The sequence below is a fragment of the Thalassophryne amazonica genome, chromosome 1, assembly GCF_902500255.1.
Source record: "Thalassophryne amazonica chromosome 1, fThaAma1.1, whole genome shotgun sequence".
Lineage (NCBI taxonomy): Eukaryota > Metazoa > Chordata > Actinopteri > Batrachoidiformes > Batrachoididae > Thalassophryne > Thalassophryne amazonica.
Window position 1 is genome coordinate 14,938,744 of NC_047103.1, and position 15,632 is coordinate 14,954,375.

The 15,632-nt window shown below is 40.8% G+C and overlaps 1 protein-coding gene across 1 annotated transcript in view; it reads right to left on the reverse strand.

Moving 5' to 3' along the window:
- Positions 1 to 15,215, reverse strand: part of LOC117506366 (TLC domain-containing protein 4-B-like) — a 59,467-nt gene extending 44,252 nt beyond the window's left edge. Inside the window, exons 1-5 of the mRNA XM_034165873.1 lie at positions 15,053 to 15,215; positions 5,701 to 5,870; positions 4,346 to 4,435; positions 2,976 to 3,034; positions 2,634 to 2,728 (exon numbers count right to left, since the gene is read on the reverse strand). Coding sequence (XP_034021764.1) covers positions 2,634 to 2,728; positions 2,976 to 3,034; positions 4,346 to 4,435; positions 5,701 to 5,855 — 399 coding nt within the window. The 5' untranslated portion in view covers positions 5,856 to 5,870; positions 15,053 to 15,215. The remainder of the gene's footprint in view (positions 1 to 2,633; positions 2,729 to 2,975; positions 3,035 to 4,345; positions 4,436 to 5,700; positions 5,871 to 15,052) is intronic.
- Between the last annotated feature and the right edge of the window lie 417 nt (positions 15,216 to 15,632).

Here is a 15,632-nt window from a genome sequence, read left to right on the forward strand (position 1 = left end):
TCATCGTTTAGGAATGGCTCAGAGACTGCTGCTTTGTTTGATCAAAATTTTTTCAAAACTGTAAGGCACAACTGAGTGGACACCATTCGATAAATTCAGCTGGTTTTGGTAAAAAATTTTAACGGCTGATGAGAGATTTTGGTCTGGTAGCGTCGCTTTAAGGACGGCCCACGGTGCCTGACGGCGATCTGCGCTTCGAGGCGGCAGCGTCTCGCCGTTTCAAGTTGAAAACTTCCACATTTCAGGCTCTGTTGACCCAGTAAGTCGTCAGAGAACAGAGAACTTTCAAAAGAAGTCGGCATGAGGAGTTTATTCGGATATTCCATTGTTAACGGACATTTTGTAATGAAAGAACGTGCGGGCAGAGTCGCATGTCGGGCCGGACCCGACTGCGGGGGGTCGCGACAGGAAAAACACCTCCGTGTTGGAAACCTTAACGGGCAAGTTAGAACATGCCCAAGCTGTTAAACAATTTCTCAGTTACTCACTTGTTGAAAGCCATCAAAAGCCGCCTGAATTTTACAAATGATTTTCAACACGGAGGTGTTTTTCCTGTCGCGGCGCACACAGATTCGCCGAGTCGTTTCCGCGCGCACGTCTTTCATTAAAAAATGTCCTTAAACAGTGGAATGTCCGCATAAAGTCCTCATGCCGGCCTCTTCTGAATCTTCTCTGTTCTCTCACGACGTCCTGGGTGAATTAAGCCTTAAATTAGGATGTTTTCAGGTCGAAACAGGCCGACGACGGCGCCTGGAAGCGCTGCGCAACGTCCCGCTCCGTCGGAAGTCCTTACACCGACAGAAACACCCCATAATCTCTCATCAGCCGTTAAACTTTTCACCGAAAACCAGCTTAATTTCTCGAATAGTGTCCACTCGGATATTCCTCACAGGTCCAGAAAAAATTTTGATAAAGCAACGCGCGCCGTCTCGAGCAGCGTGTGAAACAAAACAATTCAGCCGAGAGGGCTGGACCACATCTCACTCAAGGCCTGCCCACAGGGAAATGACGTCACCGACACGCATGAAAAAACTCACGCATGCGCACGAGGTTTCAAGCATAATTGGTGTAATCACACATCATTCAAATCCATATAGTTAAAAAAAAAAAAAAGTGTTGGTTTCTTATCTAATAGACCTCGTACTTCAGATACACAAAACATGTAAGGCGTTAGGAAAAAACAAACAAGACGCGCAAATATTATAAGGCCAAGGTGGGCGGCGGGGGGGGAGTCAGCCAGTACCACCATTGAGCATTCCATGCAAAAAATACCATTCATTTCCAGAACTATGCGACAGATCCCGTTGACCTAGAGGGTTACAGATGCTTGCAAACAAGAGTGAACAGCCCTGGCCTTAAAACACTGGGCAGATAAATAACATATTTGATATGTGGTTCACAACAAACAACTTTGGAGGATTCTGGGTGAATTATAGTATGATATCTTGAGCACCAAGTACTAGTACCTGCTGCCAGACCAGCTCCTGCGAGGTGTGTCCAATAGACTGGAAGGACCCAGAGTTTCATGTCAGTTAGAGCGATGATGTATGAAAAGCACTAATTTGAGATTGTGTGAGTGACGGTAACTTTTGGACGACAAACTCCCACTAAGTAAATAAGCTCTGATCTCTCTCAGATCCGCTGTGACGGTTGCAAGTAACTGGGAGAGAGAACACATTTTGTATGTTTTGTGTCTGCAAGTGTAATGCACAAAAATACTATCTATAAGATATTTATTATCTTAATAAAATTGTTTTTTCTCTCAAATAAAGACCAGACATGGGGTCAAATACTTTTCATTGTATTTAAATACAAATACTTTAGATTTTCGAATTCCAAATACAAATACTTTGTACTTTTTCAAATACAAATACTTTCTATGAACTATAAACAACAAATCAACACAAAAACTGATAAACCGGTGACAATTTATTGTGAAAACAGCAACTTTAATGTTTTATCACAAATTCACTATTATAATATCACAGGCAATAATCTATAACCTATCACAATCTATATTCAACACAGTGTCACAGAGATTCCCAAGTTTGAAAAGTATTTGAAAAAGTATTTGTAAAAGTATTTGGAAATACTTGGGATCGACGATGTATTTGAAATACAAATACTTTGAATTCAAAATCAGAAAATACAAATACAAATACTCCGAAAAATGTATTTAAGTATTTTCAAATACAAATACTTTTGTATTTGGCCCCATGTCTGATAAAGACGTTCAAAGGCGAGTTGAGCACTCAGAGGTTTTCCATGTTGTATTAGAACTGGGACTGTAAAACTGAATTCATGCTTTAGTCACCAACTTCACTTAACTCCTAAGAACATTCAGTGATTTGGAAATTTTCTTGTAATCCCCCAAGCTGGCTGTCAAAGTGATTATTTTGTAGCCTTATATTCAAGAGGGTGTGTATTTATGCACTCTGCCACTTTGTGCTTTATAATTTAATATATATCAAATTGTACAGACTTATTTTCACTTTGACGTGAAACAGCGTGTATATATATCCTCTCTAAAGTCATTTGCAGATCCAGCTCTCGACAAGGCGAAGTTGTTCACTCTTATTTGTCTCCTTCCCATCTTGCCTGCACGTTCTGCTATTGGACAATAGGGCACTCACCAGTACATAGTAGTAAGCATACAACGCTGCCAGATGGTGAACTACAAAAAACTTGTCGCCTATCGCCTTCCAAAAGTAAAATATTAGAAGCAAATCTGAAACACAGAAGGACACAGAACAAAGGGATAGAATGTTAAAAAAAAAAAAAAAACACTTTGTGCAACTGAAACATTCAAAGGCAGGGCTTTGTTAATATCTGGAGGTGGTGCTTCTGAAGGTCAAGACCAATCATGCATTTGGGGAAAACTAGATGTTGGCTTTTTCTGTCTCTCATCAGATAAATTCAGAATGAGAACATTCCACTTTGAGATGTGCGATGATCTTTGCCATATTTTTCCTCACCTGATATGAGGTAGCCTGTTGTGATGGCAACATTGATCTTCACCAGCGTAGGATCACCCCTGATGGTGTCAAAGTGAGAAATAAATGTATTTAAAAACATACTGGGAATACTTGGGTCATGACACTGAGGTTTTTGCAGATTTCACAAGCCGTTTGACATGTTTCAAATTATAATGCAACTGTTGCAAATGCAATTAAGGATGTCCTGAGCAAGTTCTCTGCCCTCAGTCCTGATCCGAGTCATATCATTTCGAGTACTTTCAAGTTGACACTTTCCGAGATACATTTGCATAGAACACGCTGCAAGTACACCAACGTAAACCCAGTGTATATGCTTGACAATACAGCAGCACAGTCTCATTTGAAACCTGCGTGATATCGTCGAATTTGACCACTTATGGGGACAACCGTTCCTGTTGCGCAATACTAAACCGGCATAACTTCACACGGGAAAATGGTTTACTGTTTTGTTTTTGGCTACAATCACTGAAGCAGTCGCGAAAAGTGCAGTTTGTTTTTCAGTTCCCAGTGGAGAAAAGAAGACGAGGCCAATGGAAGACGTTGTGTCGGTAAGTGTTAGCCTACACGGCTAACCAGAGTAGTTCCGTTCTTTCGCCTACACAACCGCGTTGACACGTTTGAGCTCCGGGTCATAAACGAACCGCAACACGTCCATTTTCCACTGCATCGTCCATTTTTCTTTGCATTTTCACTTTGTTTGTGTGTAATTTGCCCAAAAACTCAGAGAAAGTGCTGTGTTTCTGTCACCAGAAGTAAAGAAATAATGTCATACGCATCATATTTTATCCCTTTAGCGCCCTCCCTCAAATGAGGCTGCGCTGCTCAATTAGTGCAGCATTGGATCACATAAAGATGTGAGGATTATTTTGTTTTGATTCTGACCACTAGATGTCAGTAAGGTTAGTTAAAGGTGCATAAGATACAAGAGAAGGCAGCAGTCTACACTCCTGTCCAGTTGATGGCAGTAATGCACCAACAGGCTGCCATGCACCGATAAATTCTACAAAAGAAGAAGGCAGTAGACGAAGACCGATGGATACCACCTCTGTTGACACGTCGTTTCTGAAACCGACTCCAGACTGACTGGAGCTGTACCCGTATTTAATAAATCTAACTCCAATCAGTCGAAAAATATGCTTTGATTGGACCCAACACTGATCTTTGACATCAGATCAGGACATCCCGAGTTGCAATCTTTAGTTAATTTTTATGAATGAAAACTGGTCACACATTTTACTTATTCATTCACATTTACTTATTCATTAGACATTTGCAATTTATCATATTGCAGAGTTTAGAAAGTAAAAATGTGCCTAAACTATTGCACAGGACTTGAGCCCAGTTCTTACCATACTGGGTCTTCATTGACGGCACTGTCAAAGAACAGGATGTACAGGCAGAAGATTCCCACCAACAGTGCATGAAATGTCGACACCGTTCTGAAAAGCCAAATGGAAAACTATGAGGATCTTCACTGATCTGTGCTCTCAGTGCACGATAAGTTGATACGTCTTCAAAAAAAAAGAAAAAAAAAAAAAGAGCTGTTTTATGTTTAGCGTGCAGTGAATTAACTGACTGAGCTGCACAGACATTCAGACTGGCAACCTCAAGTACTGCCACAGGATCAGATGGAGACCATAGTGGGGACGCACACAGTCCACGAAAGCAGCAAGGCAGTCAAATCGCCGTCATCAGTCAGTCAGTAAGACAACAGCAACAAAAGCCAATGTGGAAGTGCAAATCCTGCAATTTCTTGAATGGCCACTTGAAGCTGTTCCAAAAAGTAAGTCAGTCTGCGTAGAAGTCCATGTTAACATGTCCAACGACAGATGTTTACAGCCTGGTACAGAAAAAAAAAAAGAAAAAAAAAACTGTTCTGGTCTGTGTAGCTAATGTCTCCATTCGTGGCAACTGTACGGGAAGTTTAATTTTATATAACTCGTCGGTTAAGATATCTGAAGCCATAAAGTTATTCATAATTAGGGGTGTGTTGCCATTTGCTCCTGTGAACTTCACTGTGTTTGTCCATTTGGAGTACTTTATAACAAGTATCTGAGATAATACAGCTTACTATAAGGATAAATGGTCTAATGGACATATGTAAGAAGTCTGTGCTCCAGTATTTCTGTTGGGTGAAATTTTAGTATTATTTAACTTGTATGTTAGCACAGTTAGCAATAATTAGTAAGCAGCCATACCTTGGTAACACTAGATCCACTGTTCTTAAGGCAATACTGCAGCCTTCATTTTTTATACTGACATTCAAGCCACCCGCTATGAAAACAGTCACCCAGTCTTCAAAAATATGTGTCAATCAAACATCTGAACCAAGATTAACCACTTAGCTTTAGCTTGTTCAGTATGTATGACATGAGGGTTTGGGTTCAGGCTTCATTCGCCACACTAGTCTTGCTTACGTTCCACTTCTTCACCCATTCATGGCTTGGCCAGGAGCTACGTGGTGTCAGCCACTGCCAATAGGAATCGCTGAAATCTGAGCTTTAAACTCAACAACTTCATTTTTCCTTCCAAATGAGTTGTTTTGCATTTAACACATGAAGGTAGATGCAAACATGTGATGCTGTGCATTATTATATGAGCTTCTATCGTGTTTCTCCAACTTTAGTCAGATCACAACTACATGGAGTGTAAGAAAATATATATTTGTAAGAACCTCTTTTCACTAATGTTCATGTCGGATCACCTTGAATTCCACTCCACCCTCTGTTTGTCACTGAGGCTGAGGAAGCCGGGGCTGATGCGTATTGACACCCATGGGCTGACTTTGTGGTAAAGCCACTGGAAGGTGAGGAAGCTGGTCACCGAGATGGTGAAGATGAGCTGGCTGAATGGGTCCATGACCACCCAACCACACTGTGGGAGGAAGGAAGAGAAGGAACAGGAAGAGTGAGAAAGAAGGTCAGGAACATGCTGAACTTTTTCTAACAAAAGCATTGCTATATTGATCAGGTCAAGTCTGGGAGCATGTGCTGGTGGTACGCATTACCGGACTGACCACACTATGAACCACCAATCATCCTGGATGGTAACCATCCAGTTAGACACTTCACCTCCACAGTCGATCCCCACCTCCACAGTCCATCCCCACCTCTCAAAGGTAACCATCTATTTCTCACAGCTAGGCAATATCTGGGAATCTCTTTAGTGCTAATTGCGATCCATGTGCAACTCCTCAAAATCTTAATAAAATAAGGATTTTTTTGGAAGCTTTGGGTCCTCCACAACATGTGTTGGAATTGTAAGACTGAAAACATTTGGACGCAAAAGTAATTAGACTGTACCTACTACACCAATGAGTTATACATCACAATAAAACTTATATCAGCTTTATGGCATCGATATTAAACGTATCTTAAAGACCAAAGACACAAGAGCACAAAAATGTGTTGTATGCCACACATTTATCTACTGAAACACTGAGCTAAATTATAGTATGGGTACTGAAAGAGGATACAAGTGAACTCAGCGCAGTGTGAACTTGGGCTCAGATGTGAACTGGGCCTGGGGTTAACCCTACCCCTAACCTGGAACGACTTCTTAACCCGGGCCAGGTTCTCTTGTTACCATGTCAACACCTACTGGAGTTCTTGGCAAAATTCTATTTTACCTGCATTAACAGTAAATGTCCACCAAGTGGAGCTATTGCTCCATTTCAAGAACCCTGAGAACAGGCTGCTGTGGAACAGGAAAACAATGCCAATTTATTATGACTGTGTCCCAGTTTTTCACACAGTTACAGTTCTATTTCATATTCTAGAGGCCCCTAAGACCTTAAAAAAACCTTCGCTTGTTAAGAAGTGTGTGCGTGTGGGGGGGGGGGGGGGGTACACATTGACCGTACCTAGCCCATGGCCTATTTGGCCTTTTCCAGGTCAAAGTATCAGGAGTGGATGACCACAGCTGGCAGTGTGAATATTGTAGTGGATTAAAGATTACAATACTTATTTTGCAGGATTGATATGATTTTTAATCATGGAAACTTCACAATTTCAGATCAGAATTAGCAAACTTCAGTGACCTTCAACAGGCATCTCTATTGTAGGAGGTGTGAGCTGCCTATAAAAGCAGTCAAATATTAATTCGGGTCCAGGAGAATGTTAACCAGCTAGCAATCATCGACTAAACCTCACGTGGACACAAGTGTGAGAATTAAAGAGATTTTACCCAATCTAAAACCGATGAGACCCCCCAAAAAAATTACAACAAAGGAAATCAAAGAAATTAAAATGTCTGAAATAATAAGCAAATGTCAAACTAGCAGCTGGTTTTACAACCAGTTAAAAAAGTGGTTGAAAAGTGATTTAACTGCACATGACGTCAATAGACAGATAAAAGATTATCTCTACTTTAGCCAGATTAGCTTTTACATTATATATGAGAAACATATTAAAAACTTTTTTTTTTTTTGAGTTTTACAGTTCTTGAGTTTTAAGAAAGGACAGAATTTCTCCTCACAGTTGTGAAATAAAACTAGTTTCAATCATTTTGTTGGCCTTGGGGCAAACTTTTTAAAAATCCATCAAAACCAGTGCATTTCATCAAATTCTCACACTGACAAGAAAAAAAAAACAAGACAAAAGCTGATTTTTGTTTCTATATAAATAACTTCAATTGACCATTTGACAGAAAAAGCAGATTATGTTTCCAAAGTTCAAAAAAACATTTTGATCAACTCAGAACCACATTATCATGAATTTCTCTGGATTCATCAAACACTTATCTAACCAGGATAAAAATTTGTTGAGCTTAAAAAAAAAATCTCTTTTACAAGAGTGTTCTGGCAAGTGGCAGCAACGTAATTAAAGCCAATTTAAGTGACTTTACTATCAGACATCACTGATCTGAATATAACACTGGATAACTCATTGGCCCACACACGCCGTACAAACTGGCGGCCATCTTACCACTCAAGTAATACGGACCGCACAGACGGCTTATTAGAACGTCAACAACTTCAAGTAACAGCAGCTGATTCTCTCATTTCCTTCTTTTTGTTCTCCAGATAATGTAACCTTCATCCCTCCTAATCTATGTCTGCCATGATTAGCCATTTGAGATATATATATATATATATATATATATATATATATACACACACACACACACACACACACACACCACATACATACATAAACACACACAAAATTACCATATCGTGAACAAGTGGATGGATAACAAAAGTCATGATGGATAATATACAGTTGTATGTAAAAGTTTGGGCACCCCTAATGATTTCCATGATTTTCTTTTATAAATCACTGGTTGTTTGGATCAGCAACTTCAGTTAAATATACCATATAGCAGACAAACACAGTGATATTTGAGAAGTGAAATGAAGTTTATAAGATTTACAGAAAGTAGGCAATAATTATTTAAACAAAATTAGGCAGGTGCATAAATTTGGGCACCCCATCAGAAAAAATACATCAATATTTAGTAGATCTTCCTTTTGCAGAAATAACAGCCTCTAAACACTTTCTATTGCTTCCAATAAGAGTCTGGATTCTGGTTGAAGGTATTTTGGACTATTCTTCTTTACAAAACATCTCAGGTTTGTTGGTTTCTGAGCATGGACAGCCCGCTTAAAATCACACCACAGATTTTCAATAATATTCAGGTCTGGGGACTGAGATGGCCATTCCAGAACGTTGTACTTGTTCCTTTGCATGAATGCCTTAGTAGATTTTGAGCAGTGTTTAGGGTCATTGTCTTGTTGAAAGATCCAGCCCCGATGCAACTGCTACTTGCTACTGTAGGCAGCATGTGTTTTTCTTGGAATGCTGTGTTCTTTTTCAGCCATGCATACCACCCCTTGTTATGTCCAAATAACTCAATTTTATTTTCATCAGTCCACAGCACCTTATTACAAAATGAAGCTGGCTTGTCCAAATGTGCTTTAGCATACCTGTTTGTGCCGTGTATGCAGTAAAGGCTTCCTCTGCATTACTCTCCTATACAGCATCTCCTTGTGCAACATGCGCTGTATTGTTGAACGATGCACAGAGACACTATCTGCAGTGAGATCATGTTGTAGGCCTTTGGAGCAGGTCTGTGGGTTGACTATGACTTGTCACCATCCGTCGCTTCAGCTTATCTGAGATTTTTCTTGGCCTGCCACTTCGGGCATTAACTAGTGCTGTGCCTGCGGTCTTCCATTTCCTCACTATGTTCCTCACAGTGGAAACTGACAGCTGAAATCTCCAAGACAGCTTTTTGTATCCTTCCCCTAAACCATAATGTTGAACAATCTTTGTTTTCAGGTCATTTGAGAGTTGTTTAGAGGCTCCATGTTGCCCCTCATTAGAAGTGATGCAAAGAGGGGAAACATTTGCAAATGGCCACCTTCAATACCCTCTCATGATTGGATTCACCTGTGTAAAGAGGTCAAGGGTCAATGAGCTTACCAAACCAATTCTGTGTTCCAATAATTAGTGCTAAATGTATTCAAATCAATAAAATGACAAGGGTACCCAAATTTATGCACCTGCCTAATTTTGTTTAAATAATTATTGCACATTTTCTGTAAATACTAGAAACTTCATTTCAATTCTCAAATATCAGTGTGTTGGCCTGCTATATGATATATTTAACTGAAATTTCTGATCCAGACAACCAATTATTTATAAAGGAAAATCATGAAAATTATCAGGGTGCCCAAACTTTTGCATACAACTGTAGCTATAGTGGATTTTTTTTTTTTTAAATAGTCGCACTGAAAGTATAAAATACCCCTTAACTGGCTACAGGAGAGTTGGTTTTCACTGCAGTGACAGTATTTATTACACACAGCTCTGTGAGCTTCAGCCTAATATTAGTAATAAAGCTCATAGCAACAACACCTAAAGTGCCAAGACTACATGCAAGTACACCTAATAAATGTCTTAAAATATTTTGTCCAACACAAAACTCAAGATGTGGCAACACACAAGCAACACCACTTATTATCTATGTGTATATGCTGGAATAAGGGAGAGAACTCATCAAATTATTGTTCATTACTTTCCATTTCAATCATACTCACAGACTAAATGTTCGTCCACAGACTTTAAACTAGTGAAAAACAGTTTTTTTTTTTTACAAAATCACAAAGAATAAAGTTGTGTGCACCTCATTAAAGATCGATAGAAAAGAGCGTTCAGGAGCGGAACATGCGAGTGGTAACATGGCGGCCGATTTACTTCAAAAATACTGGCCAATGAGTGATCCAGGGTTATATACAGATCAGTGTCAGACGACAGCATGTATGTTTTATTGAGTACAACTGGAGATGCATCAGGAAACTTGTGCCAAATCCATGTTATAGTGATCCTGAACAACTGGCAGAAGCCAGCAGACGAGCATCAGTTATTAGCCATCAAAACCAATACAAAAGTTCACAGGTAACTATGATTCTAACTAGGTAACTAGATTAGAGCATGTCATAGGTATTAAAGGCACTGCGCTGCGGTGGTTTGAATCATATTTGTCTAATAGATTACAGTTTGTTCATGTAAATGGGGAATCTTCTTCACAGACTAAATTTAATTATGGAGTTCCACAAGGTTCTGTGCTAGGACCAATTTTATTCACTTTATACATGCTTCCCTTAGGCAGTATTATTAGACGGTATTGCTTAAATTTTCATTGTTACGCAGATGATACCCAGCTTTATTTATCCATGAAGCCAGAGGATACACACCAATTAGCTAAACTGCAGGATTGTCTTACAGACATAAAGACATGGATGACCTCTAATTTCCTGCTTTTAAACTCAGATAAAACTGAAGTTATTGTACTTGGCCCCACAAATCTTAGAAGCATGGTGTCTAACCAGATCGTTACTCTGGATGGCATTTCCCTGATCTCTAGTAATACTGTGAGAAATCTTGGAGTCATTTTTGATCAGGATATGTCATTCAAAGCGCATATTAAACAAATATGTAGGACTGCCTTTTTGCATTTACGCAATATCTCTAAAATCAGAAAGGTCTTGTCTCAGAGTGATGCTGAAAAACTAATTCATGCATTTATTTCCTCTAGGCTGGACTATTGTAATTCATTATTATCAGGTTGTCCTAAAAGTTCCCTAAAAAGCCTTCAGTTGGTTCAGAATGCTGCAGCTAGAGTACTGACGGGGACTAGCAGGAGAGAGCATATCTCACCCGTGTTGGCCTCTCTTCATTGGCTTCCTGTTAATTCTAGAATAGAATTTAAAATTCTTCTTCTTACTTATAAGGTTTTGAATAATCAGGTCCCATCTTATCTTAGGGACCTCGTAGTACCATATTACCCCATTAGAGCGCGTCGCTCTCAGGCTGCGGGCTTACTTGTAGTTCCTAGGGTTTGTAAGAGTAGAATGGGAGGCAGAGCCTTCAGCTTTCAGGCTCCTCTCCTGTGGAACCAGCTCCCAATTCAGATCAGGGAGACAGATACCCTCTCTACTTTTAAGATTAGGCTTAAAACTTTCCTTTTCGCTAAGGCTTATAGTTAGGGCTGGATCTGGTGACCCTGGACCATCCCTTGGTTATGTTGCTTTAGACGTAGATTGTGGGGGGGTTCCCATGATGCACTGTTTCTTTCTCTTTTTGCTTCATATGCATCACTCTGCATTTAATCATTAGTGATCGATCTCTGCCCCCCTTCTCGGCATGTCTTTTTTCTGGTTCTTTCCCTCAGCCCCAACCAGTCTCAGCAGAAGACTGCCCCTCCCTGAGCCTGGTTCTGCTGGAGGTTTCTTCCTGTTAAAAGGGAGTTTTTCCTTCCCACTGTGGCCAAGTGCTTGCTCATAGGGGGTCGTTTTGACCGTTGGGGTTTTTCATAATTATTGTATGGCCTTGCCTTACAATATGGAGCGCCTTGGGGCAACTGTTTGTTGTGATTTGGCGCTATATAAGAAAAAAGTTGATTGATTGATTGATTCTGTGAAGTTAAATCTCATTTACAACCATTTAACAGACATCTGAAATGATTGAAACACATAAAACTTTAAACATCATTATTGCAGGAAATTGGCCAAGTGGTTAATGGGCTTGATTTCAGTGCATAAAGTTCCTGCTTCAAACTCCACCCACGCCCATTCTCCAGTGTAAATCAACATGCAGATCCACCTTGGATCTACTGTGGCGACTTTGAGTGAAACAAGGGAGCAGCCAAAGGGACTTACTGTTGCAGGGAATTTTTAAAATAGCTTTAGAAAAAAAAAAAAAAAAAAAAAAAAAAAAAAAAAAAAAAGACAACCCAAGCAATTTTCTCCCCCCCCCCCCCCAAAAAAAATCGATTCACGTGCAAATCGCGATTCTTATTTATTACGATTCTGAATCGATCCAAAATGTCTAAGAATCGATTTTTAAAAAGCATTTTTTAAACATTTTCTTGCTTACTCGTTGCGTATACTTTTTGTCAGGCAACGGCCTCCGTACTACAGCGTCCCCGCGAGGGGAGGGTCCGGCGTGCTTCAAACATTCGTGAGGTGCAGCTTAGCATGTCGGACGAAGAGCTAATTCAGCCACCACCGTCTTTGCTGACGACAAATGTTTGGGCGCATTTTGGATTTTATTATTTGCTGCGTAAGAAGGAGCTTGACATGACTTATGCACTGTGCAAAATCTGCAAAATGAAAGTCAAGTACTTCGGAAACACTTCAAATCTGCAAGCCCACATTATACGCTATGACCCGGAGCTAAAAGAAGCGGAGCAGCGGTCTCTGCCGACTACTGACCAGCGCTTCACTAAACTGCCAGCCAACTCTGAATGAGCAAAGCAGAAAAGTAAATTTACATCTAGAATCACTTGATTAACCTTGTAAAGCTGCATTTTCTTAAACATAAACATTTTTTAAGTAATATAACTATTTCTCAGAGCTCTTCGAATTGAAAATCGATTCTGAATCAAATCGTCACCCCAAGAATCGGAATCGAATTGAAACGTGAGTTGTTGTACAATTCACATCCCTGCTGACTAGACTAGCCGGTCATTTGTTTCAGCTCTGAACCGCATTCAGTCTGTTCTGGTGTGGACAGCACAAAGGGACGAAACACATTCCTCCAGACTGTGACCTTGTTCTCTGAAATAAAATGAACAGGAAAGCAAAGCCGGGATTTTTAACTTCTTCTATGTGTTCACTGGCTTCCAGGCTGGTAATGCCCAGGACAAAGGTGCACGAGAAGCACAGGCCACTGAACTCCGTTGTACATAAACGGATTTAACAATATTTGCAAAGAGGCTTCACCGGTAAATCTTTAAGCACCTACCATATATTTATTGACATCCCCCACAGAACAAACACACCAGCATTGCAGACCAACTCTTTCCCTGCAGCCTTGTTGGGTTCCCCCATGCAAATGAAATGCCTAAGTTCAACAAGCGCACTTCCCTGAAGACCTACAGCCAAGAAAAAGGCAACAGGAACCTCAAATAAGAGGTCTTTACAGTTCTGCTGGTTCTGAACGTTCACTTATCTTGGCAGTAACATTCATTTCTCCGTGTCCTCCACCTTAGAGATCAAGAGACAAATGGGAAGAGCTCATGACAGGACAGAGGTGTGTGGTGATGTTGATATCTCTGCAGAAGAACAAAGATTCAGGTCTTAAGGGTTCTGATGCTTCCTGTCTTACTGCATGTTTGTTAGACTTGATCAAAGTCAAAGACTGAGTGTCTTTGGTACTTGGTCTCTTCAGATGTTTCCTGGGCACCGCTGGAATGACTTTGTGACAAATGAGTGGTTACTTAGGGAGACAAAGATGAGGAGTACCACCTACACTGTGATGGAATGTCAGCTATGACATTTAGGCCATGTGGTGCCTTACTCAGGGAAATCCAGTACGCAGGTGCCACCGTGTTGGGGATCCCAGTGGATTAAGAAGGCCAAGGAGAAAGGCACATTTCACCAGTCCTCGGCAGACACAAGTTTAAACGTTCAAGAGGTGGGGATGGACTGGTTGCTGCCTGGGTAGTTGTAGTTCAGGACAGCTCCATAGTTTTCTGGATGCAGCAATGTGTGGCACCAGTGTGCACTCCCAGATCTGACCTGAACCCATTTGTTTGACTGAGAGGAGGGATCAGAGTGCACATCCTGTTAGCGGTGATCAACACAGAAGAAACACCCTGAATAAAAAGGTCGAAAGATGAAAATACTGAAGTTATCCAATAATCAATGGCTTGAAATAACAGAAACCATGAGCTGTTCCAATGATGTACAGAATGTCACAACACTAGAAAGACTTCAAGTTGTCAAACGTTTAGTAAAGCATGATTCTAACAGGAAGACAAAAAAACAACTTCAAAAGCTATTTCACAGCCTCAATGACCGTTGTCAAGTCAACTGTCGCCGTGTCAACTCTGTCACTGTATCAAATCAACTATCACTGAGTCAAAAATTAATTACATTTCAACAGCTAAAAAGTAATGAATACTCAGTACTTTTTGAGAAGAGTACATTGTACTTTCACTTAAGTACTTTTTAAACACCAGTACTTTCACTTATAATCGGGTATTATTTCAACAATGCAACGCTTGTACTTAAGGACAAAATTTCTTTCTGTGCAACTGGTAATTCCCCACTTTACGGTGCTCCTTTAACATATATTCAATATATTTTGAAAAATCGTAGTGACACAAGTCTCCCCCCCCCCCCCCCCCCCAAACACTACAGCTGCGTGAAAAAAAATGACTCAGCACTTATTCCTGAGACGGACCAGGAAGAAAACAAGACTCCACACCAGCGTTACTCGCATTTCTGCTGCTCCCCGTCACACGTTTACATTAAACCGGGTTGTGTGTCATGTTCACACCTGCAGAAGAACAGGTTTCTGTTTGCTGTATGGCGCATTCAGGGTTAAAAAGGCGCTTGCGTAAAAGAAAGAGGCTCGGACCTTTTTTAGCCCGACACCAAAATAACTGCGCCTTCACCGGGTCGCGCGCACGGACATGATGCAAAACCCCGTCGGTTCCGTTCGGTAAACACCGCGTGTTCTGTCGAACCGACACATCAAAACACACGTGAGGCCTTCGGATGGCGCTGGGGCGAGAAAAAAAACATCACACACACACACACTCACCTTTCGTCGCTCATGCACGCGCTTTGCGCCGCGTCATGGCCGAAAACACGAGCCGCGCGGATGCGTGGAAATGCGGCGCTCGAGCTGTGCACGAGCTTTGCGGGTCTACATGTCGGTCCAGAGGCGGAAGCTGCACACGAAAATGATGGTGGCCTGCGTGGAGGAGCAGCAGCTGAAATCTTCAAGAAACGCCCAGCAGGAGGCTCCACACACGGGCGCAGGTACAGGGGGGCCCCGAGTGGGCCGTGCCACCCCAGAACCCGGCCCACTTACGGTGCATTTGGTCTTGTATTATGCAGTAATTGGGTAATACACATTTAATCTATTTCTTGTTGTATTCTATATCATACTTTCACAGTTATTGATTCATCTTACATTTCTTTTAATGTGTGTCTATGAAGTGAACAGATTAGCAGAATAAACATGCAGTTTTTTTTTTTGTTTGTTTTTTTTTAAGGCAAAGGCTATTTACCCAACCGTTGGGCAGATAAATATAATCTCTTACCTTATTCGCCCAACTGTGATCGTGTATTTGATACATTTTGTGCATCTAAACTACATTTTTTACACCACTTTTTTA